Genomic DNA, 26533 nt, shown 5'->3' with positions numbered 1-26533 from the left:
ATACCAGTTTATTAATATAGGTACATCCCGTTTTATCGATGACTATCCTGTATAGGTAAAATTCCTCCCTTTTATCCCGGTTATTATGAAGGAATCCCGTTTTATCCCAGTCATTACTGCTTTAGAAAAAAACGATGTATCGAAGATCAATACACAATGATCGATATCCTTCCTGTTATCCCGGTTTATTAATATAGGTACATCCCGTTCATCCATGACTATCCTGTATAGGTAAAATTCCTCCCTTTTATCCCGGTTATTATGAAGAAATCCCGTTTTATCCCAGTCAATACTGCTTTAGAAAAAAACGATGTATCGAATATCGATAAACAATGATCGATATCCTTCCTGTTATCCCGGTTTATTAATATAGGTACATCCCGTTCATCCATGACTATCCTGTATAGGTAAAATTCCTCCCTTTTATCCCGGTTATTATGAAGAAATCCCGTTTTATCCCAGTCAATACTGCTTTAGAACAAACGATGTATCGAATATCGATACACAATGATCGATATCCTTCCTGTTATCCCGGTTTATTAATATAGGTACATCCCGTTCATCCATGACTATCCTGTATAGGAGGTAAAATTACTCCCTTTTATCCCGGTTATTATGAAGAAATCCCGTTTTATCCCAGTCAATACTGCTTTAGAACAAACGATGTATCGAAGATTGATACACAAAGATCGATATCCTTCCTGTTATCCCGGTTTATTAATATAGGTACATCCCGTTCATCCATGACTCTCCCGTATAGGATGTAAAATTCCTCCCTTTTATCCCGGTTATTATGAAGAAATCCCGTTTTATCCCAGTCAATACTGCTTTAGAACAAACGATGTATCGAATATCGATACACAATGATCGATATCCTTCCTGTTATCCCGGTTTATTAATATAGGTACATCCCGTTTTTCTAGGACTATCCTGTATAGGTAATAATCCTCCCTTTTATCCTGGTTATTAGAAGAAATACATCCCATTTTTATACCTGTCTACCTATCAATAATTCCTTTACGGAAGAATACATTTAAATTTCCCGGGGATTTTCAATGACGTTTTCTGATTGGTTAATGAAAGACCAATGAGAATGCGAAATGACACGGACGTACACACAAAAAAGGCCTTATTTTTTTTACTATAGTAAGAAAAAGAAAAATAAATCCACCTATTATTATAAATATAAAAGTGATTACGATTATAAGTGTACTTCTAGTTTTCTAAAAACCTGATTTGCATCTTTGAGTTCATATATTAATATCATTATAAACTATTATATTTAAATAAGAATATTTAAATTAATAGAAATTTTAATCGCCAGAATAATGTGCAATATAGAAATCTTAATACTTTCGCTCAGAGCATGTTATTTACAATAATTTACAATTTTCTTACGTACACTTTTTTTTTTTTTTTTTTTTAAAAAAACACAAGAAAATACCTAATAAAAAAAAATTTAAATCACCCATTAAATGGATGAGGGGGATCGAGTAGACTCAACGCCACCAACACCATTTTGTAACAGACAAAACATTCGGCAAAAACTGTCCGATTTTTTAAGACGGTAAAAAGTCGAAAAAAAACCGTTAGTGGAAAACTTGAAGATCAATTTTTCATCCAGTGCCTAATTTTCTTCTAAAATTCCAATTTTTTAGATGCAATTTCGCCCAAATAGAGATATCATTGTCCTTTGCACTGTTTTTCGCACCGATTTCTTTTTTACTAACTTTGGCAACATCTACTTTCAAAACTCGCCGGTTACCTGATTTCTCGCTCACTTCCGTCCGTTTGTAAACATCGCGATCGCCTCTGTTGAATTTTTCCCGACCATGTTTACCTGTTTTATTACTCGTCTCGTAAACAAGTTCAAGTTCATCCTTCGACACGGGACCAATTTTTCCCAAGTCGTTGCAAATTGAGAACGAGGCTCTTTGCTCTTCGTCTGACACATCTTCTAAAACGTGCTCTTCCAAATCGCCTGAAATCACATTTTCTGTGGCACGTTTCATATTATTGTGATCTTCATCCACCTTGTTCACCTCTGAAACAATCCTTATCAAAGCTTTATTAAACACGCAATCAGAACTTGAGGAATGATTTAAAACATTGACGTCATCCGTGACGCTATGAAACTTACGGGAAATATCGGTCTTCAAATGAATATCCTGTCGCAACCATTAGCATCATTTGCATAACTTATCATAACCTCCTCATTAATTTCTATTAAATCATCAGCTTCAAGTTCAACTTGATTATTTGTCTCATATCGAATACAATTATCACAATCCGTATCATCCTTGACTTTTGAATTTATTTTAATGGACGTGAGCATATTATTGTTAAAATGAACCTCTTCGTTATCATTATCATAGTTTTTATACGTCATAACTTCTTCATTAAAATCTATTAAATCATAAGCTTCAAGTTTGTCTTCTTCAGTGATATTACCGTCCCAATCATAATACTTCGGTTTATAGTCTGGGGCATCGAAATCTATTATTTTTCCGTTGTCATCAAACACTTGAATTTCGAATTCAATCTGTCCACTATTCACTAAATCATATGCTCATGGATGAAAGATGGTTTCTTTGAGACTTTTTTCTCAAACCCGCTTGATTCAATTACATCCATCTCAAAATTTTCATTTAAAAAAAACAAAACAAAAAAAATTAGATCAATCTATCTTACAGTAAATAAGTCATGAAAACGGGTAATAATAAAAACACATATTCTTACCTGGTCACAATAAAAACTACAGTACACACTACACTGTCTACTCTGTATTAAGCAAGAAAAAATAAAAACTGCGTGATTTTGAAAAACTTTGGAACTTGAAAACGCGAAAACTTTGGGAATAACTTAAAAAAAACAAAAAACGAAGGGGTACCGGAATCGCTACGATATCACAAGATGACACGGCGCCTGCAACATGTTGTGGGGGAATGCTGGCACAAATGAAGAACACAACCAAATATGGAAATAGCACAATGAATATATATATATCTAAATCTCTATATAAATCTCTATATGAATAGCAACACTCACAGGGGCCGACCGGATCTAGCTCTAGAATCTTTCCTAGATGACTGATCTCGCCCACGTGGATATCACATCCTTTTATGCCAATGCTTGAACTTCCGAAAAACGGAAGCTCTCCGCGCGGACATAAACAAATGCGCCTCGAGAAACTCCGTCCGATAGGACTGACCCTGGACCTCCGCAATTTCTCACGAAGAGCCATGCCGCGAAGCATGCCTCATCTACGGAGCTGAATGTGGACACCAAACCTGCAAGGTCTGGTCCCACAACAATAAGGATACTTGGTATCGGAAACTGGAGAGTAGGGTCTGATTCGGGACTTTTAATTTTTAGTGGCTGGGAGCGTGTCAGAGCGCTTGAAGGTGTGAAACGGAATTGGAACCATGGACTTTGGCATTGGATACTTTGGAATAAGCTTTTGAGTTTGGATATTGCAATTTTCAGTTTGATCAATGGAAATACATTATAATTTTTTTTTTAAAGTTATTGTTGCCGTTTGAAAACGTCCATATTTAAAAAAAAACATGTTTAAAAACTGAACGTTTAAAAACTCCCAAGTTTAAAAACGTCCAGGTTTAAAAACATCCATGTTAAAAAAAGTAGGGTGAAAATGCCGACTTTGCCAGGTAAAAAATCCAACAGCGTTGCATGATGGTGCAGAAAAATACGAATTAAATTACAGTGTTGTATGGTGATTATTATTCAATATGACAACGCTGCAAAAGCTTCGTGGACCGCCGGCGAGTAAAACCGGAGGGACACGTCTGGCCAAGCGGAAACTGCAAGTCGGTGATCACGTCCGGATCTCGAGACTCAAAGCCATGTCCAAGAATGGATACATACCAAACTGGAGCACGGAAATTTTCAAGCTTATATGGCGTCAACTCGACCGTTCATATCACGTACGATCTGAAAGACGCGCACGATATCATCAAAGGAAAATTCTACCTTAAAGAACTCCAACCCACCGACTATAAGGATACGTCCCTCGTGGAGAAAGTTCTGCACTGCAAGAAAAATCAGACCTTTGTCAAATGCTTGGGTCTGGACGCGAGTCAACAGCTGGATACACAGTAAGAAATCGTATAAATAGTAATCATTCATTCTATTCTGAGTAGGTATCACAAGGAAGAAATCATGATCGATAAAATAATTCTCATCACTATCTTCGTCGTTGGATTGACTTCCACAGTGTACGAATACTTACTCATCCGAAGCAAACATCACAATCACAAATCACACATCATCAACACATCACATCACAATGTGCCCTATCCATCCGGGAATTAAAAGCGCACCTTCTACCTTTACGGATGTTCTATTCATCTTGAGCTTACTGGCGCTCATTAATTCCGTTCCGTACCTGACCTCCAAGTACCTATCATCCGACTGCAGGTTCAGTTTCACTAGGATGTCCCGTGAGAAAATCAGTCTGAAAATCGATGACACAAGTGTCGATTTTAAAGTTCGGAGAAGGAGAAACAGGGATCGATATTTGTTGTTGACAATACTGACGATTTATATCGCAGACGTTATCAAACTGGACGTTTTTTTAGTAGGGTGAAAAAGCCGACTTTGCCAGGTAAAAAATCCAACAGCGTTGCATGATGGTGCAGAAAAATACGAATTAAATTACAGTGTTGTATGGTGATTATTATTCAATATGGCAACGCTGTAAAAGTAAAAGTATTGCATGTTGCCCCTTCAATATGCGGGTTATGCAATAGTGTAATGTAGCCCCTTCTATCTGCGGGTTATGCAATGGTGTATTCTTAAAGATGGCGGTTACAACGTTGCCGGACAGTGCACTTAAATAAATGATTTAATTATGGGTGAAATTTTGCAACATCGCATTTTACAGTGTTGCCAGATGGTTCGAGAAATTAGTTTAATTTTTCGATACAATGTTGTCAGATTGTGCAAAAAATTCGGATTTTCGGACTTGTAAAAATTTTCGGTTTCGAAAGACCGTCTCCTACAGTATGGGTCTGGTATCGGATACTGGAGAGTAGGGTCTGATTCGGGAAATTAAAACATTTTCGGAAAATTACCCTCCTCCGATCCGCCGCGGACGGATGCGATTCTTTTCCATTATCGAAGATCGGAAAACTGTACGGACCGAATTTTGATACTGTGACTAGGCCATCCCAGACCATTGACCACCATTGGGGACCCAGACCACGTGAGAGAACTAAGTTCTGAAAGGAAAACAACAACTTTGTGTTTGGGGACGACAGAAGCACGGCCGGAAAGAACACACTCTACATACACTATTGAACAATGAAAAAGGACTTAAATATGGTTGGGGAACAGGTCCCCAACCTTTCGAAAAAGAATACTCACATTGTGACGCACGGTCGTGACCCGGGCCAAAAAACTTCTCATTTCCCAACGGCTCTGGGCACGCCATCTCTGATTGGTCGATCCATCATCATTCGGCTACTGCAACCAATCAGAGATGCCTCGCCCAGAACCACTGGGAAGGTGCCGCCCTCTGGCGAACTACTTTTGATACATTACCTCGCTGCAATACGACTTTTTGTTTCCGAGATTTCGGACTTGTAAAATTTTCGCATCGATAGACCATATCTTACAGTATGGGACTGGTATCGGAGACTGGAGAGTAGGGTCTGATTCGGGAAATTAAAAAATTTTCTAAGTCCCGCGCTGGAAAATATTTTTCGGAAAATTACCCTCCTCCGGCCCACCTCGGACCGATGCGATTATTTTACACTATCGAAGATCGGAAAACTGTTCAGACCGAATTTTGATACGACTTTTAGTTTTCGAGAAAATCCAACTTTTACCTAAGTCGCATAGACCATACCCTCCAGGATGGGACTGGTATCAGTGACTGCAGAGTAGCGTCTGATCCGGGAATTACAATTTTTAGTGGTGTTCGCTTGGAGATGTGGATCCGAACCTTGTGTTTTGAAATAAGCAACTGGGATTGTATATTGCAATTTCAGTTTGATGAATCGAAAACTTGTAAAATTTTCGGGATCAATAGACCATAGCCTCCAGGATGGGGCTGGTATCGGTGACTGGAGAGGAGGGTCTGATTCGGGATATTAAAAAATTTTCTAAGTCCTACGCTGGAAAATATTTTCGGAAAATTACCCTCCTCCAATCCACCCCAGCCCGATACGATTCTTTTACACTATTGAAGATCGGAAAACTGTTCAGACCGAATTTTGATACGACTTTTCGTTTTCGAGAAAATCCAACTTTTATCTAAGTCGCATGCGTATCCTATATGTATATACGAGTTTTTATGCTTGTTTGAATAAAAGGATTCTTGACTTTTACTATTAACCGGTTGTATGTCTGATGTTATAAACACGTCTATGACACATACCTATCTTATGTGTATACGCGGTTTTCTTCGTGGCCTTCGTAAATTGCGGTCCTCGCTCCGTCCAGAGTTCAAAATTCATCGTGAACTAGCTGTCTGTTCGTGGATCGCACAACGATGTGATGTCTGGTTTTAGTTTCTACAGATCAAGGGAATCAGAAAAACGTAAAATTTCATTGCGGATAGCCCGGGGTCATAGAAAATGCTCCTTTGAAGTGATGATTTTTTTTTTTACATAGAAAAAAAACGAATTAAATTACAATGCTGTATGGCGGGTATTGTACAATAACGCAACGTTGTAAAAATTGTTCAACGAAATGGCCGGGTAATGTTACTCCTTCAATATGCGGGTTATACAATTCTAATAATACGAGGTATTGCATGTAGCCCCTTCGATCTGCGGGTTATGCAATGGTTTATTTTACCCTTCAACTTGTAGGTTATGCAACATAATTGCTACTGATTGAATTACCGGTGATACTTGACAATATGATATTGGTTTGTGTAACGAAAGTTGATGATTTCAATTATTTACCACAACTTTATATGAGAATGTTGTTGGTTAATGATTTTGATACTTTACCGTAGATTTAAATGGAAAATCAATAAATAATCGATGGTTTTTGCTCGATATCTCGAAAACGGTGCGTCTTTGACGAATTTTGACGGCACCAAATGCACCGAAGGCTTATTTGCCATCCGCTACTCCTCAATTATGAATGCAATGAGACCACCGGGAAGCCTTCATAACAATTGGACGTATTTCTATCAAACGGACCTAAGCGTTATAGGGTGAGGAAGGTACAGGGGCTTGGATTGGCGGCGGAATCCGGCGTCCGGCTTATCCCGTCCCGTATTCGCAATGCTTTTCCATAGCGTTTAGGTCCGTTTGACAGAACGCGCTATCCCGGATTCTAAATTCCTCAAAAGGAACTCAAATTAGCGCTTAGTTCCGTTTGATAGGAATACATTTAATTAGGAAGCCTAAAATCAATTAATCCATTATGGACAATTGGTTTTCGCTCGATATTTGGTACTGTACAAGTGAAATTTGTATTGGTTATGCGGTAGTGTTTGTAATAACATAACATGAGTGGTCTCTCCTGCAACGCACTCTGACGCTCTGCGACACCCAAACACCACATGGAATAGCGTGTTGAATAGGAGTGTTAATTATTTTTGCTCGATATCTCGAGAACGGTGCGTCCTAGACGATTTTTTGACGAGACCAATCCGTTACATTTCGATTATAACTTCAATGAGACCAATGGGAAGCCTCCAAAACAGTTAGGAAGCATAAAATCAATCAATCAATAATCAATCAATATTTACTGATATATTGAGTGGTCACTATGTGATTCTGATTGGGTAACAGATGAAAACGATAGAAAGAGCACGACAAGCTTCCTATTTCAATTATTTGAAAACTGTACCATTTATTGGAATACCAAAAGATCTTGAGTGGTCACTATGTGATTCTGATTGGGTAACAGATGAAAACGATAGAAAGAGCACGACAAGCTTCCTATTTCAATTATTTGAAAACTGTACCATTTGTTGGAATACCAAAAGCAAAACTCTATGACTGCTTTATCCAGTGAATCAGAGGTAGCCTGGGGTTAAGTGGGCACGGCGGGTTAACTGAACACTCGACCTAGCTGCCACCTGGTGGGCATACTCAAAACCAACTACGCGTCAATTTCATCAGTTTATAGACCCTTACTAGTGTACCTTGCGCCGAGTTGATAATCTTTGTTTCTTTTGAAGTTATGTTTACAAACGTGTTTCGTGGGGCGAAAAGTAAATTCCGGTGCTGTGAACTGAAGCCCAAATGACATATCTAGCTTTTGAGGAAGGCTTCGGTAAGTGCTTTATTGTTTCATCTATAGTTTTATGTACTATTTCCAGTGATTACTTTGGTAATTATTCCAATTGAGTATTATTTATGATTTTTTTTCTCTGAAATTCCGAAATGGGGTTAACTGAACACTACCAAATGGGATTAAAGAGGGCATTCCCAGTTAACCCCATAGATTACAAGTTAGCCAAAACATTCACTAAAACTTGTTTTTTGATTTTAATTGCAGTATTTTAACAACTAAAAGGAGAAAAAGGACAACCAACCATGGGACCTATTCAGAAGTCATTGAAATAAGTTTTCCGTATCTCTTAGTGAAAATGTATATAATATAAGTATTAAGACAAACAAAAAATCATCCTCAGATGTATTTCTTTAATTTTTAAGACTTTTCCACTTGTTCATTTGGCTTAATAAAAGTTTCCTCTTTCAAAAGAATGCTTTTTCATCTTAGTGTCCAGTCAACCCACCCCCAGTGCCCAGTTAACCCACCCCACGGGGTTAACTGAGCACTTTCCCATTTTTTACAAAATCTAAATTTTGACCATGAAGAAATTTAAAAAAATGAAACATACTATTTTTTGCAGATACCTTACATTATACTGAAGACATTGTACTTTAAAGATTAACTCTATCTATCACCAAATTTGTTTTATGATTTTTCAAACAAAATGGTGCCCACTTAACCCCAGTCTACCCTATATGGCGCTTTTTGAAGCTGTCAGGGAAGCTCTATGGTTGCAATCGTTTCTGAGTAGTATTAATATGACTGCAATAACTCCCATTTTAATTTATGAAGACAACACCGGTTGTATAAGTATTGCAAAGAATCCAAGTAGCCACAAAAGATCAAAACACATGCATGTAAAGTATCATTTTTCTAGAGAACAGGTAGAAAAAGGGCTATAAATGTGAAATATGTTCCAACAAGTGATCAGCTAGCCGATTTACTGACCAGACCGTTGTCCCCCCCCCCCCACAAAATTCAAGAATTTAAGACCAGGGCCGGATCTTCAAAATTAGCGAAATTACCTAGAAATTAGCAAGTCAAAATTCAAATGGACTCGTTAAAAATTCAAGTGGACTCGTCAAAATTCAATATCCTTCAGCGCTCTCTAAGTTTTTTCTTTAATCTCCTCTATCGAGTTGAAACGGATCCTTTTCATCGGTAACGTAAGCTAAGGAAACAGACAAAAGTCGCAGGGAGCTAAATCTGGACTTTAGGAGGATGCGGTATGTATAGGATGCTGTGTTTCGCTAAAACTGTGGCCAGAGCATTATCATGATGGAACATCCAGTCACCGCTTGCCCGCAATTATTGAGGACGTATTCACCTGATAGAGCGGCCCACAAACGTTGTAAAGTTTCCCTGGTCAGTTTCTTCTATAATCGTTGTACCGCGAGGAATATATTCATGATGTCCAGGGTGCAATCCATTTTGAGGACTGTGCTTTTGTCTCAGGGTCGTATCCGTAGACTCATTTGAAGTAAAATTTAATGAATCTTCACCCTCGGTCATTTTACGAAAAAATAGAAGGAAACGCGAGCATGGCACTTGACACGCATCCCTGGTAAAAATAAGCCATACAAATTACCTATAGCCCGGCCATAGGAAAAATCCTATGGTAAATTGAAACATGGCCTTTTGGAGATAGGAATTTTCTATAGCCGGCGATTGAGAATTCCTATGGCTGGCTGTAGGAATTCTCAATCGCCGGCTATAGAAAATTTAGGGGTTCGCAGCTAGGGGATGGTGGAAAAGGGTTAATTGTGGAAATAAATTTTGAAACCATGAAAAATAATAATAATGAAACTACTGGGACGTAATTTACCCGATTTTGAAGATTAGACATTTTTACCTACCTTAGGGATTGAACCCGGGACCTGCCTAACACAAACCGAAGACCCTAACCATTAAGCTATACCAAATGCTGCCTTCATGTGACGCAAAACCGATATTTAACGTCGATTTGAACGGGAAACTAGGATATTTTCAATCTGCCTGGATTTGTCCGTGTATTTATTTACTTTTTACTTTACTATATTTTTTAAATTTATTTTATCGTTTTACTTGATTTATTTCCTTGCTGACTCTATTTTTTTCTTCACTCTATTTTATTTTTTCAAGTACTTCATTTTTTTGATTACGTGTCAATCCCCCGCAGATTATTGCCCCATGAAACAAACTGGAATTTCATTGCTCCGCAAGATGCGGGGCATTGCAATAAAACTTATGGTGCGGGACAATGAAACAAAATTTTTGCAATCCCCCGCAGGAATGAAATAAAATGTTTCAAAGCCCCGCACCAAGAATTGTAGAATTTTATTCCCCTGCAGATTATGTTATTGACTTTTGATAACCTCACCTGGTAAAAAAAACATCAGTCAGCGAAAAATTCCTAATGCCATTTTTTATCACCTAACTAGTTACATTTGACAGCCCTCCCTCTTATAATTGGTTGATATCTCATCAGTATATTTTGCAAGGAAATAATATCCATTCAGCAGTCCAGTCCATTTATTTGTAAATATATGAGTGGACGGCAAAACTTGCATGCAACAAAGGAAAAGTATGAGAAAACTCACCACCGAATGCATCGAGCTCTCCAACAAAGGTAAGATCTTTAAATTTCAATCATCCGATATTGTAAAACACTTAAAGTACCGGAATTCACAAAATTCTCAACACTTCCAATGTCCTCCCTTCTTATTCATAAAGGAGTCAATATACTCATTGAAAATTTTAAACTAGCCTTTTTACTTTTTGAAAGTAAAGAGATAAAAATCTCAGACAGCGCTTCTGCTGTTTCAAGCATTTTTAAGGATCTTTTATCAAGATCTCGATGATGGGATTCTGCTGCTAAATCTCTGTTAATGACTGATCATATAAAGAAAACAAGCTGCTGGTTCCAACACTACTGTGTTGGAGAGCTCGCCTTTGGGAAACTATTAACAACTATTAATGATTTTTTCTGAAATTGTATATGTATTAAATGAATCTTTACCCAATTATCAGAGGTTACATGCCGATGCAAAATGTTATGACGTAATTTCATATGACAAATTTTTCACATTACAATAAATAAAGAGAAATAAAGAGAGAGAAATGGAATTATCTTTTATGAATGTGATTTTGCGGCAAATGTTGCAATGGCTATTTTTGCCATCGCATTTTTGTTTCTGGCTTTCATCGTTGATAAGCTTTTTCTTAACTTGTCACCAATGTAATGAAACGATATGATTTAATTTTAATTTTTTTTTTTAAATCAAGTCGCCAACTTTAATTAAGGTTATACTTTGTTAAGCTGGCAGTCTGAAATTCTGAATTTTTATCGGCACAGAGTTCAAAGAAACTATAATTTAGCACGGTTTGGAGGAACGTTTCTGCCATAATTCTTACACAATACTTATGGTATACACTAAGAGCTGAAAAGGAATTCACTTGAATTTTAGCGTGGAGCTCGAGAGACCACTTCAAGCCTTTGTATGCGAGTGGCTCAATGGAGCACATCACGCCTTTGTAGGTATGGGGTGGCTCAATGGAGCACCTCGCGCACTATAAATAGCACGGAACTCGAAAGAGCACTTCATGCATCTGTATTTTAAGGTTAAAACGAACTCTAAAGAAACTCAATGCGAGGCTCAAACGAATTCTCAAGCATTCTAAATGCGAGGCTCAAACGAATTCCCAAGCATTCTTGATGCGAGGGGCTCAAACGAATCCTAAAGCATTCTTAATATGAGGTTTAAACAAACTCTGAAAGGATCCCAATGCGAGTCTCAACCGAGCTCTCAAGCATGCAATTATTTTGAGGTTAATTAACCTTCTATGGTACCAATAACGGCAATCTTAAGGATTATCCATTAATTATGCGCAAATCTCAATCTTAGTCTTAGTAACTTAAAATTAATTGAACAAATTATTAAATCACGTCGAGGTCACCATGTTTTTTATTTTAAGAAATAATAACAATTGCAAGTACAACTGCACACAAAAACTGCATTGAAAAGATAAGAGGATGATAACATACAATTAGGTTATTTGATATAAAACCATAGCAACATGCTATGATATGCTCGGCCACTGGAAAGTGCTGCTCTCTAGTGTAGCAAACGAGGAACAATTAATCCTCAGTTGAATGAGGGAACGGAAATGTTCGACGGAGGAAAACTGTAACCCGCGAAAATTCAACTTTTAGACCTTGAAATCAATGGGATTTTGGCCGTTCCTCCGACGGCAACGAGAACCATCCATTCGTCGCCACGGACACTACCAATGCTAAAAGAAATCGATCGCAAAGAGCTCTCCCGAGTGGGCGAGCTCAAAACAATCAAATCACAGAGTGCTAGTAGCTTTCATTTTACCAGGTTGGACTCCAGGAAAGCAGGCGCAGGGTGGATGAATTCTAAAAAAAAATAATACATAACTGGCATTAATGACTTTGTTCTCGTTGAACAAAAAATTTCAAGAACTGACAAAAGACCCTCCATAGTTTGGTATGTCGAACATGTTAGATGTAGATTTTAGTGAGTCTGGAAAGAAGGAGACTTGTGGGTGGGCATGAGCCGAAAAGTGTTTTAGTGGCTTTCTGGAGGTTTGTCTGAATTTAAAAAAAAAAAAAAAAAAACTAAGTTTTTTGTCTTTATTGTGATGAATTTCAATTATTCCTGGAAGTTTCTTCGCCTCATTTCTTTTAGTCTTTTTTTTCTTTCTTACTTCAAAACTTTTCATCTTTTTTTCAAAATGAAAATCCGGTTTCAGATTTCCTACTTAAGATAAATTAAAATCTAGTGTTTAACTATTATCCAATATTTTACACTGTGTTCAAAATTGGTAAACATCGAGCAATTTAAGAGCCAGAATCTCATCTTTCAAAATTGGGTCAATTTTTTTTTCTCTCTCTCTCTCTCTCTCTCTCTCTTTTAAGTTTCACGTATCACATCTTACGTATGGCTACTCAGAACTTAGTTCTCTCTCGTGGTCTGGGTCCCGCAGCCGGATGGCCTAGTCACAGTATCAAAATTCGGTCCGTACAGTTTTCCGATCTTCGATAATGGAAAAGAATCGCATCCGTCCGCGGCGGATCGGAGGAGGGTAATTTTCCGAAAATGTTTTAATTTCCCGAATCAGACCCTACTCTCCAGTATCCGATACCAGACCCATACTGTAGGAGACGGTCTTTCGAAACCGAAAATTTTTACAAGTCCGAAAATCCGAATTTTTTGCACAATCTGACAACATTGTATCGAAAAATTAAACTAATTTCTCGAACCATCTGGCAACACTGTAAAATGCGATGTTGCAAAATTTCACCCATAATTAAATCATTTATTTAAGTGCACTGTCCGGCAACGTTGTAACCGCCATCTTTAAGAATACACCATTGCATAACCCGCAGATAGAAGGGGCTACATTACACTATTGCATAACCCGCATATTGAAGGGGCAACATGCAATACTTTTACTTTTACAGCGTTGCCATATTGAATAATAATCACCATACAACACTGTAATTTAATTCGTATTTTTCTGCACCATCATGCAACGCTGTTGGATTTTTTACCTGGCAAAGTCGGCTTTTTCACCCTACTAAAAAAACGTCCAGTTTGATAACGTCTGCGATATAAATCGTCAGTATTGTCAACAACAAATATCGATCCCTGTTTCTCCTTCTCCGAACTTTAAAATCGACACTTGTGTCATCGATTTTCAGACTGATTTTCTCACGGGACATCCTAGTGAAACTGAACCTGCAGTCGGATGATAGGTACTTGGAGGTCAGGTACGGAACGGAATTAATGAGCGCCAGTAAGCTCAAGATGAATAGAACATCCGTAAAGGTAGAAGGTGCGCTTTTAATTCCCGGATGGATAGGGCACATTGTGATGTGATGTGTTGATGATGTGTGATTTGTGATTGTGATGTTTGCTTCGGATGAGTAAGTATTCGTACACTGTGGAAGTCAATCCAACGACGAAGATAGTGATGAGAATTATTTTATCGATCATGATTTCTTCCTTGTGATACCTACTCAGAATAGAATGAATGATTACTATTTATACGATTTCTTACTGTGTATCCAGCTGTTGACTCGCGTCCAGACCCAAGCATTTGACAAAGGTCTGATTTTTCTTGCAGTGCAGAACTTTCTCCACGAGGGACGTATCCTTATAGTCGGTGGGTTGGAGTTCTTTAAGGTAGAATTTTCCTTTGATGATATCGTGCGCGTCTTTCAGATCGTACGTGATATGAACGGTCGAGTTGACGCCATATAAGCTTGAAAATTTCCGTGCTCCAGTTTGGTATGTATCCATTCTTGGACATGGCTTTGAGTCTCGAGATCCGGACGTGATCACCGACTTGCAGTTTCCGCTTGGCCAGACGTGTCCCTCCGGTTTTACTCGCCGGCGGTCCACGAAGCTTTTGCAGCGTTGTCATATTGAATAATAATCACCATACAACACTGTAATTTAATTCGTATTTTTCTGCACCATCATGCAACGCTGTTGGATTTTTTACCTGGCAAAGTCGGCATTTTCACCCTACTTTTTTTAACATGGATGTTTTTAAACCTGGACGTTTTTAAACTTGGGAGTTTTTAAACGTTCAGTTTTTAAACATGTTTTTTTTTAAATATGGACGTTTTCAAACGGCAACAATAACTTTAAAAAAAAAATTATAATGTATTTCCATTGATCAAACTGAAAATTGCAATATCCAAACTCAAAAGCTTATTCCAAAGTATCCAATGCCAAAGTCCATGGTTCCAATTCCGTTTCACACCTTCAAGCGCTCTGACACGCTCCCAGCCACTAAAAATTAAAAGTCCCGAATCAGACCCTACTCTCCAGTTTCCGATACCAAACATATCCCAGAGGAGATGGTCTACTGTTTCCGAACTATCCCACGTCCGAAATGCATCAATTTTTGCTCAATCTGGCAACACTGTACATAAAAATGAGTTATTTTCTTTCACCATCTGGCAACATTTTACAAATTCGCTGTTGTTAAGTTTCACCATTAAATTAACTATTTATTCATTTGCACCGTATGGCATCGCTGAAGCATAACGTACAAGTTGAAGGGGCAACATACACCATTGCCTAACCAATAAATTGAAGGTGCACCATACTCCATTGCATAACCCACAGAATGAAGGGGCAACAAAAAATACTTGTAATGGTTTTAATGGAAGAATCCAAAAAATGAAAGGGTACCATGTGATACTCTTTACTGTGTTACCACATTGTCAAATACCCACACCACAACACTGCAATTTAAGTCGTATTTTTTGCACAGTTTGGCTTTAAACTTTTGTGCTCAAATTGGCATTTTCATACTACTAACGTTTGTAATAAAATAAATGGGTATGAAAGAAAAAACTAAGACAAATGACAAAATTGTAGGCTATAATCTTATCAGCTGTTTTTGATGATTAAAGAAAGAGATTGTCTTTTTGATAATAAAAGTCATAGAAGTGATTCGTAGTGTTCTTTTATTACAATCAACAATGGTTATGGGCCCAGAACATGAGTTTCGAAAGGCGTTTTCCAGCTCTTAAGTTTTTCTCCGAAAGAATTCCGAATTCTAGGAGTTATATTGTTTTTTTTTTTTTTTTTGGTGAGTTATATTGAACCTACAAGTTTTAACCTCAAAATGTCAAGTATGAATTTAGAAAAAATGAAAATTCCCATTTTCAATGGGAAAAACTTTGCGGATTATAAGTTTCGTATGAAACTGATTTTGGAAGAGAAAGAACTACTTCTTTATGTAGAAAACGATATCAATGATTTACTTCAAAGAAGAAATGAACAAGATTCTGCATCTCTTATAACTACAATGAGAAAAAAGGAGCGGGAATGCAAATCCCTTCTGGTTCAAAGCCTACACGATAATATGTTGGAATATGTGCGAGACAAGGAAACGGCATTTCAAATGTTTGAGGCTTTGAAGAATAAGTTCGAAAAGAAGGGTATACTGTCTCAGACTTATTGTAGGAAGAAAATTCTTAACCTCAAATTTTTGGGCGATGAAAAATTGGATGATTTTTTCCTGCGTTATGATGCATTAATACGAGAATTAAAAGATTCCGGAGGCAACGTCACAGAGAACGAAATCGACAGTTACCTCTTATTGTCTTTACCTGAAAGTTATGATTCAATTTTGACTGCGTTGGAAACAGTTGACGAAGAAAAATTAAATTTATCTTTTGTCAAAGAAAAACTCCTTAATTTCGAACTAAAAATGTCAGAGACAAATGGACCTTCCTGTTCGAGAGAGGCGGCTTTTTAGAGTAAAGGATACGTGTACAAATGTGGTTTTTGCAAGAAAAAAGGTCACAAATGGGCGGATTGCTACCTAAGGAAAAACTCATCAACGTCATCAAAACATAAACATCAAGTACATCTTTCTCAAGATGGATCAACGTTGATAGAACATTCATCTGATATAGAAGATCAAGACAGCGACTCCAGTCAAGATGTAGCGTTCACTTCATCTGTTTGTGCGTTCAACAATGAGGAAGAAGTGGGCATGACGTGGATTCTCGATTCTGGGGCTACAGAACATTTGTGCAATGATGAAAGGTGGTTTACAACTTTGGAAAAACTGGATCCTCCCATCTCAATTGCAGTTGCGAAGGATGATCAAACTTTGTCTGCATCTCACATTGGCACAATTTCTGTTACACATGATACTGGAAAGGTACTATCTATTCAAAATGTTTTGCTTGTTCCAAATTTAAGAGCAAATTTGCTCTCCGTACCGAAAATTACTAAAGCAGGTATGAATGTTGTTTTCATAAAAATCATGTAGAAATTTTGCGTAAAAACAAATTAGTGGTCGCGGGTAACTTACAAGGTAGAATGTACAAACTTATTTTCTCCAATGTGAAGGGCAACCAAGAGAAACATTTCTGTGCACTAGGCAGGGCTGATTTGTGGCATGCGCGGTTAGGCCACCCTAGTGACGAGAATTTAAAGAAATTGATCAGACACGATATGGCTGATGGGTTAGACTTAACTATTAATGATTTCAAACAGACCTCTAAGACCTTATGTGAGAGTTGCATGACAGGAAAATTTACTCGCCTACCATTTGAAAAGGGGACATCAAAAAGAAGTACAAGAATTTTACAAAAAATTCATACAGATATTTTTGGGCCAGTCACACCAGAAAGACATGATGGAAAACGTTACTTTGTTTCTTTCATTGATGACTTTAGTCACTTTTCTCAAATTTATTTAATGTCTCATAAAAGCGAGGTCTATGATATTTTTGTTAAATATGAAGCAGAAGTTACTTGTAAGTTTCAGTCTAAAATTTCAAATTTAATTTGTGATAATGGAATAGAGTATCTCTCGGAAAAATTCAAAAAATTTTGTAACAATAAAGGGATTAGAATTACTCCTTCCATGACTTATACTCCACAACAAAATGGAGTTGCTGAGAGGCTAAATAGATCAATTCTAGAAAAAGCTAGATGCATACTGCATAATTCAAAAATGAGTAAAATCTTTTGGGGAGATGCAGCTTTGACTGCAAATTATTTAGTAAACAGATTACCAACTTGTGCGCTTGAACATCATAAAACACCAGCAGAAATATGGTATAACAGTAAACCAAACCTTAGACATATTAGAATATTTGGTTGTGAAGCTTATGCACACGTTCCTAAACAAAAACGCTCAAAATTAGATGCCAGATCAACGAAATGTACATTTTTAGGATATGTAAAACACGGATACAAATTATGGGATCTCGCAAATGAAAAAGTTATTTTTAGTAGAGACGTTAAGTTCGACGAGTCCTCGGTAAAGAAACAGTTTTTAAATCCGATAAAAGTAACCGAGGAAGAGCAAGATAACAAAGGTTCTGCAGAAATGAAGGAAATTGAAGGAAAGATGCATAACGTTAAAATACCGATAGAAGATTTTGCTGTCTTTGCGTTCCAAGCAGCAAATATAATTCACAATGTACCAGAAAATTATAATCAAGCGATGAACTCACCCGATAAAGATAAATGGATGGCTGCGATGGAAGAAGAAATGAATTCTATGGCTGAAAACAAGACGTGGACCCTCATAGATAAGCCACAGGGCTAGCAAAATTAATTGTGTCAAAATCGTCGGTTTTGTTTTTCGCGAAATTAGCTGCGCCTTATCTACACCTGATTGCGATTAAGGGGTGGATTGTAGGCTATAATCTTATCAGCTGTTTTTGATGATTAAAGAAAGAGATTGTCTTTTTGATAATTAAAGTCATAGAAGTGATTCGTAGTGTTCTTTTATTGAAATCAACAAAAATTGAGCCCCCTTTAAAAATGGTGGAACATCCATAAAGCGATGAGCCCTTTGCTCATTATTGTTAACACCAGGGTCACAAAACGTCCGAAGGCGTGTTCTGCGAAGTAGGAGCATCGTGAACGCTCAAAAGAAATCTGATATTTGCCTCACCAGTCAAGGGTCTCAAGAAAAAATCGCACTGGCTCCAAAATTCTCATGGGGTGGGTGGAGGGGCGCAATCATAGCCTCGTTTTCCCTAGTTTGGGATTTGATGAGGCAGAAGAAGAATCCAAGAACACCAATTTACGATAGAAATACAAAGTAGTTAACTCATTTATTAATGGAATAAAACAATTTCGATAACTCAATCATAATTTACATTTGAAAAACATCAATTATAGACAATTCAAGATAAAAAGGAAGCATGAGTCAGAGTAAGGAACAACGCGCTGATATAACTTATGCATGAAATCAATGAAAAGCAAGTGTACTCATTTACGTGAAACTCTTGGCAACGAAGTAATATGCCTACGCTAAACGTTGGAGCGTAGACACTCGTTCTCCGATTCGAAGGGATCTCAAAATAGAAAATATATTAAACACTACATGCCTTAAAATAATTCTTAACTACAACTAAAGTCATTTTAGGATCGTTAAAAATACCCCATAATGACCAGAACTGGTGCTGTATTTACAAAAGTAAGCAATTTATTGAGATGATATTTTGTATCGTCTGGAGGAAAACACAATTGGCAGTCGATTGAGACCCAAGATGAACTGATTTGAATACAAATGAACTCATTGTGTGTTTTAGAAGTTCGAACACGACGTAAATGGCAACCACTGACGGTTTTCTTTTAACATTCCATTCTGACCTCTCCTCTATAGTGAGTAAGGTACCTATATGACATTCATCCAATAACCATCGATATCTGTAAAATAATACCTATTCAAAAACCTTTTGATTGATGCATTACATCGCTGAAATTAGGTACCTATTATAAACCTATTCTCTTAAAATAGCCTAGGAAGCCTTTGTCCTTTTTTGTAGTACCTATTAAACACCATGTGAAACAGATGTATTATACATTATTATATGGCATGTATATTGTAATTAAAAAGCAATTGTTAGAGAGTGATTTAGAAAGTTAGTTATTAATGTTAAAATGACTAAAATGCTTGAAATGGTAATTCATTCCACATAAATAACATACTAAAATCGGACTGCCTCCGAGAACCGGATCGACCGGTTGAAGCTCTCGAAACTGTTCCGATTTCAGAATTTTATTTAAGGGAAAAAGAGTTACCATTTCAAGAATTTTAAGCACAATGCTTACTGCCCATTCTTGTGAGGCTCGTTTACATTGTATCGAGCTAGTATTATGGCTAAGAGGGTGGCTAACAAATACTGCTGTTTGGCTCTTGAGTTACAGCATCAGTCTTGGTCATTTTAGGACACCGTACGTGTAAAGTTACATCTGCTTTTAACAATTTTAAACATTGGCGTTGTTGAGCAGACATAAATTCAATATAACTATTAGATTCTTGATTCTAATCTGATGCTGACCTCTTTTTATTACTTTCAAAAAGTTATCTGGTACATGTAAAGACGATCAACCATGTTTGCTCACTGACATCTTACTTTGTTAAATACTATAATTTGTTCAAGATAGGAGGAACCGTGAAAAATCTGAATGAATTGCACTACGTTGAAGCATGTTGCTGCTCGACCATTGGTGATCAAGTCATCGAGTCAACCCCGCATCGCATGGAGGGTTGTTTATGAGTCACTAGGCGTGGCGCATGGCGCCGAGCACCAGGAATTAAATGCTCCGGGCTCAAGCCCCAGGGAAAACGGCCACGAGTCGACCGTGCTGGCCTGTAGCTTCCTGTGTAACGTGCGCAAAACACGGAGAGGTGACATTTGATGAGGGTTCAAACGGCTTCATCTTGCAAAATAGTGCAATTAATGCCGATTGCCCACGGTTCCTCTTATCTTGAACGGACTGTAACATTTATTCCTTTCCCACATTGAAGATGATATTGAATTAAATAAGCTGATGCTTTAATTCATCTAGCTTTGATTTACTCTGCATGACTTTCATGGACTGAAAAATGACTCTAATTGACTCTAAATTACTTGACTTGTGTCTGATATAAAGGGCATTTGACTGGATATACGAGCCAATTGACCCTACTTCTCTTCAATGTGGAAACAAAAAATCATTATTTTTAACGATGCACTAAAGGATGATCAGAGATATCGGAGATAGAGTTAAAACTTTTTCAACTCCCAACTGTTCATTTACAGTTTTATTTTATTTTTTTCGATTCTACAATACAAGTTTCGTGTTTTTGATCCTACCTACCAAAACAGAGTTCAAGAAAATTGGGAGCTCGAAATGTACCGACGACGTTCTAAATTCATTCCGTCTCAGAAGTGGACCTAATTTGAGAGCATGGTGTGTGCTGACGACCCAAGTAGCATTTCTCAAAGGAAAAATCGCTATATAGGGAGGTATTGCAATTTTATCAGCGATTATCCTCGATCTTACCGTTATAAAATCGCCCGCAATCGCAAACGACCCAAGTAGCATTTCTCAAAGGAAAAATCGCTATATAGGGAGGTATTGCAATTTTATCAGCGATTATCCTCGATCTTACCGTTATAAAATCGCCCGCAATCGCAAATTTATCGCCCGAGTATTTATCACGATATTTTTGAAATAAAAATCGCGATAAATGTCGATTTAAGCTCGATTTTATCGATGAAAATTGATCATGATTTTATCGAACCAAAAATTCCGATGTGTGGCGATTTAATCGCCATTTATAGCAATTTTTAATGCGATAATATCTCGATATATTGCCACCGATAAAATCGCTATTTATCGCAATCACTGCTACTTGGGGAGTCCGTGAAGAGGCTGAAACCAAAAGAACTACTTATCAGATATTGAAAAGATTTCAAGAGTGTGATTTGTCTCGAGATTAGTTTCTCAAATAAACCTCTTACATCCAGAATAAAAAATGGGGGAGTTCGTGCGGTGCAATCACTAATCCAACAGCCGCACTCGCCCAAAGTATTTCCAAATGTGATTTAGGTTTTTACATGACTAAATTTCATACAGAAGTAACCTCTCATAAATATTTCTCACTCAGCGGCTCTCTTTTTCAAATGTTTTATGTACATCCTTAAATCTAGGGTCGTAATAAATTTTACATGAAAATTAGGAATCAAGTTAAGATAAACATAATAATAATTAAATATAATAATGGATATTTATCCTAAGAATTTGAGATCCATTCGAGTCAGAGAAGTGTAGAGGGTTCCGCAACTGGTACAAAAAATTAAACAAGTAGAATCATCAAATTCCAGAGGTTGTACACAAACATACTCGTCCGAAGAAAGCTCTTAATTATTTCAGAGGGGACAGAAAAAAGAGGAGTGAAATTACCGTTGAATTTAAAAATTCTCATCAAAATAAAACATTCCCATCTCGGTGAAAATTCCAAATCACTGGAAAGGATACTTATAAAAATTAGCTGATGGATGATCAACATCGTTTACACGTACGAAATAATACAAACACTCCCAAATCACTTGAAATTGATGTTCTCTAAAAGAAAATCAGGACAGCACTGAGACATGAGTTCATATGTACATGATATCATGCTCAAGGGTTTATGTGAGGGGGAGGGGGGTCCCATCCAGCGAGACGGTTGAATAAGAGGAAGAATTTCTGACAAGCCCCTAGTTTTGCAGAATCATCGATAAACTTGATGAAAAATATCGACCAAGGGAAAGGGGCAAAAAAAAGACACACACACACACCCTCACACACACCCTCACACACCCTCACACACACACACACACACACACACACACCCTCACCCTCACACACACACCCTCACCCTCACACTCACACACACACACACACACACACCCTCACACGTACACACCAAGTCGCTTGCAAAGATCTTTCATCTTTCCAGCAACCAAAACCTTAAAGTGTAGAGGGAGGAGGACGCGGGCGTCCGAGGCAAGGGCAGGAAGGGAATTCGAAACTCTGAATTTCCTTGTGGTAATGTGGACCGTCTTTTTCGCAATAAATGAACTCCTATTTTTAGCGCATTTTAGAAACCATTTTTTCTACTAGTTTCCATTAGATGGGTAGGTGTCTCTCAATCTGATGAGAGGCGCACTTAAACTTGAGGCTAAAGGCGTGCATTTGCTCGCACATACTCTAAAGAGTGCACCACTGTACTACGCGCACGTCCGCGGAGGTGTGGTAGCTGGTTAACAAGGAATTTTGACGGGTAAAAATTAACGCACGACCGGAATTAGGCCCAATCGATTCTGCATATAAAAAGGTGTTTACTTATAGCCTAAAGTCTCTATGATCCCTTCAGAGCTTTTGGCACTGTGGTCCGATGAACTGGAAAATCGAATATATTTTTAAAGATTCACTATTTACGGAGAGAGAGTTGAACTTAGAGAGTTCAGTTTTCCTGAATAAAAATGACAACAATTGAGTCAAGGTACTGTGTGGGAACACCCCAGTTTTGAATATCCAAGCACGTCTCATGCGGGCAAAGTTGAAAAAAGTAAAAATTTCGGAATATTTTCAGGGAATTCGAAGCGCAGGAAACCTCGTGTGGACCCGCTTCGTGTACAATAAACCTATGATGTGTTGTACCAAATCAAAATCAAAGTTAAGAGAATGACCTTTTATTTTTGCCGAGTTGGCATTTGATAATCTAGGCCTTACAATTTACTTTTCATCACTTATTTCAATTTAATATAGGTATCTGCATGAAAAATGCTTAGATATTCAAAACTACAGTTTATTCAAAGATTAAACTCAATTGTCGCTATTTATAAGAATCAAATGAACCCTCAGAGTTTACCAATTTCTCGCTCAATGATGAGTTTTGAAAAATTAATCGGATTTTCGAGGTCATCGGACCACACTGTAGAAACTCCTAAAGGGAATTTACGGAAACTTTTGGCTAAGTACCCTTTTTTCTAAGCGAATTCGGTTGGACCTAACTGTAGCCGGATGTTAATTTTTTCCGAAAAAAGCCCTAAAGGCTCAATTGCAATGAGTTAAAAATAAACGATGCCGTCAAATGCTTTATTCTGCTGAGAAAGTTTCAGTGGTTATGATTAGAGGAACGACACCTGAGACCCATAGAAAAATACTGAACGGGCATGGTATGAATCAAGGAGAAGTATTCACTTGGCTTGCTCTTCAGGGGTAGGTATTCTAACATGGCGGGTATTTGAATCAAAGAGAATCGACGGATCACGAATTTGCCTCTGGATGTATCTGACGAGAACAGGAAACTAGCTGAGTGCAATGTCTGCCAAACAGTGCCATCAAAAAGCGTGCTTTGATCATTCACACCTCATCAGAGATAAGCAGGTGGCGCTTCATTCTCTCGTGAGCAATCGATGAGCTGTAATGAGACCGCAATCGGTAAGTTTTGAATTTAAGATCGTGTGTTAAGGGTTTTCGTACAGATCAATCACGAAATGCTAGGTCGTAAGTAATACAACCTGAATAAAAGAACCCAAACAATTTTCGTACGGCATTCAATAAAATAGTCTCTAGGTTTTTCACGACGCTACTTAATAATTCTGATTTCCGGATACGAAGTGGCACTGCCAATTTCACACGGCATTCTTATTTGAATAACTGAGAAAATTCGAAAAATCGTCCGTGCATTGGCACCACCAAGATGGATTTCTCCGACCTGGGAATTCGAGGAACAAGGCCGCCTTTTGTAACCTCTATAGTGCGTTCCGAAGGCGAATTCCTCTTGAATTGTAAATTAATGGCACTTGCGTGTGTCTATCGAGAGGTAAAAGATCAAAACACTTTTCTCGACTGGTGAAAGTCGGGCGCTGGGCAGACTGGAGCAGTGGGTTTCCTTCCGGCGTCGAAGAGTCAAAGACTGGTGGCCAGCTCAGTTGATGCGACCTTTGTGCGTGAAGAAACATCTTGGGGGCGGCGAGGTGAGGTGTTGTAGAGGATCTGACTGGCATTTATTGAGTCGCCGCGCACGGTAGCACATGACGGTGAGCACTAGACCCAGCAGGCACATCATGGTCGAGCCGAGAGCCAGAGATGCTGCGAGGAGCCCTGATCGGATGCAAATCGAATTCGGGTTGTCGTCGCTGTAGTGTTCAACTGTTGTTTCTGAAACAAAAACCCCCGTTTGTCAATGAAATTGTGCTCTTGTGCCGCAAAGAAAAGAGCGCTGTGCAATGCACCCCAAAGTACCAGTAGGTAAGTACTGTTAACACCCCGGTTTTTTACTTCACTACTATTACTACTTCCAGTTCATATAGGGTGGTCCAAATCTACCATACCAGGCTTCTTTCTCAGTTTATTTAAAGGTCGGACGAAGCCAAGAACTACGGGAACAAATAGGGAATGGACCTAAAGGACTCCGAATTTTATCACCTCGAAGCCCCCATGATCTCGAGGCCTTACCTACAGGTCGTAAGGGGGTTCCTGACTTTGAAAAAGAGGAAATCCGGCCAGAATTTTGAAATTATTCTATCTGAGTCGGAAATTACGGACAGTTGTATTTTCCAAAATCGATATCTAGAAGGCCAAGATTGGCCCATTCCGGCCCAAAATACTGTCATCTGCGGCTTGTCTCCAGGGGATGTTTCTTGGGATTTGTTCCGAATTCGAATCGCAGGGATGAAATTACTGAGCTTTGCCCCCATTACAACAACTAAGTTTCTCCTCCTTCTTCTTCTTTCTGAGTCGCTCTCAGGACTTCAGAAGGATTCTACTTGGTACTGTGATTAGTATTCGCTGACTTAATATTTTTCCCAATTTCGGAAGTGAGATTTGTCCAGGGACAAATCTCACGAAACGTCCCATGGTGACAAGGCCTAAAATAGCGAGATCCACTGCTCTCTGGCGTTCATTGTTTCGTCGGGTAAAGCAAAGCATTTCATCACTGCTTAGAGTCATGCACTCCAGTCTGTAGTCTTATGTACTACTTCATTTTTAGCTACTGAATTTTATTCCAATTAATTTATCCTTTTCTTAGAGTGGACAAATCCCATGAAACGTCCCGTGGTGACAAGGCCTAAAATAGCGAGATCCACTGCTCTCTGGCGTTCATTGTTTCGTCGGGTAAAGCGAAGCATTTCATCACTGCTTGGAGTCATGCACTCCAGCCTGTAGTCTTATGTACTACTTCATTTTTAGCTACTGAATTTTATTCCAATTAAATTATCCTTTTCTTACAGTGTGCACTGTTGGGCCGTTCGGAGGGAGCTCCCTTGACCGCGAGGAGCGGGATGAGTTCATTTATAACCAACTCTGTCCATTCCTCAAAATTAGACGTTCTTAGGTGTACGGCGAGAGAAAGTACAACATAAAGGAAATTTTCGCCCAAAGAGCCATAACTTGCAATCAATAATTGAGACATCCCTTGTAGAAACGACGTATCGGTACCAACGCTAAAGTATGCAAAAACGGTTTTTTTGCCCCCCCCCCCCCCTCTGGAATTTCTTCAGACTTTGTCCATTGATTACTCATACTTGAGCGCAGGAGTTAGAGAGATGGAAGAAAAAACCTCTAAACCTCGACATATCTCGAACGAAGAAAGATATCGAGGTCCGGTTTGGATGAAAAATCGTATACAATTACAGACTTTATGATTTTAAAGGTTGAAATCCCGAAATCACATTTTTAAGTGAACATATGTGCTTTTTTCCAGTTTTTGGGTTTCGAAAATTTCTTTTAAGCAAAGAACTTACAAAGATCTCAATTTTTTATTTGAATCAAAACCAGTTTTTTTAAATTGTTCGTATTTTTCCGCATCCAACGAGTGGTCCACTAAGCTGGGGAATCAAAAGGTCCCGGAGTTATGAGCGATTGAAGTTTCCGCTCATCGCGCGCCAACCGATCCTCGTGCGCTAAAAAGCCGGATTTGACTGTTACTATATGAGATTGAATGTT

General features: G+C 38.2%; 1 protein-coding gene across 4 annotated transcripts in view; it reads right to left on the bottom strand.

The window, feature by feature from the left end:
* Positions 1-2975: 2975 nt before the first annotated feature.
* Positions 2976-26533, bottom strand: part of LOC109037048 (uncharacterized) — a 258003-nt gene continuing 234445 nt past the window's right edge. For all 4 annotated transcript variants that reach the window (XM_019051543.2, XM_019051541.2, XM_019051542.2 and 1 more), the window contains exon 11: positions 2976-24745. In XM_019051543.2, coding sequence (XP_018907088.1) covers positions 24513-24745 — 233 coding nt within the window. In that variant the 3' untranslated portion in view covers positions 2976-24512. The remainder of the gene's footprint in view (positions 24746-26533) is intronic.

Source organism: Bemisia tabaci, chromosome 2 (genome assembly GCF_918797505.1).
Source record: "Bemisia tabaci chromosome 2, PGI_BMITA_v3".
Lineage (NCBI taxonomy): Eukaryota > Metazoa > Arthropoda > Insecta > Hemiptera > Aleyrodidae > Bemisia > Bemisia tabaci.
The sequence above is the reverse complement of the archived record's forward strand: the minus strand, read 5'-3'. Positions and strand labels throughout refer to the sequence as shown.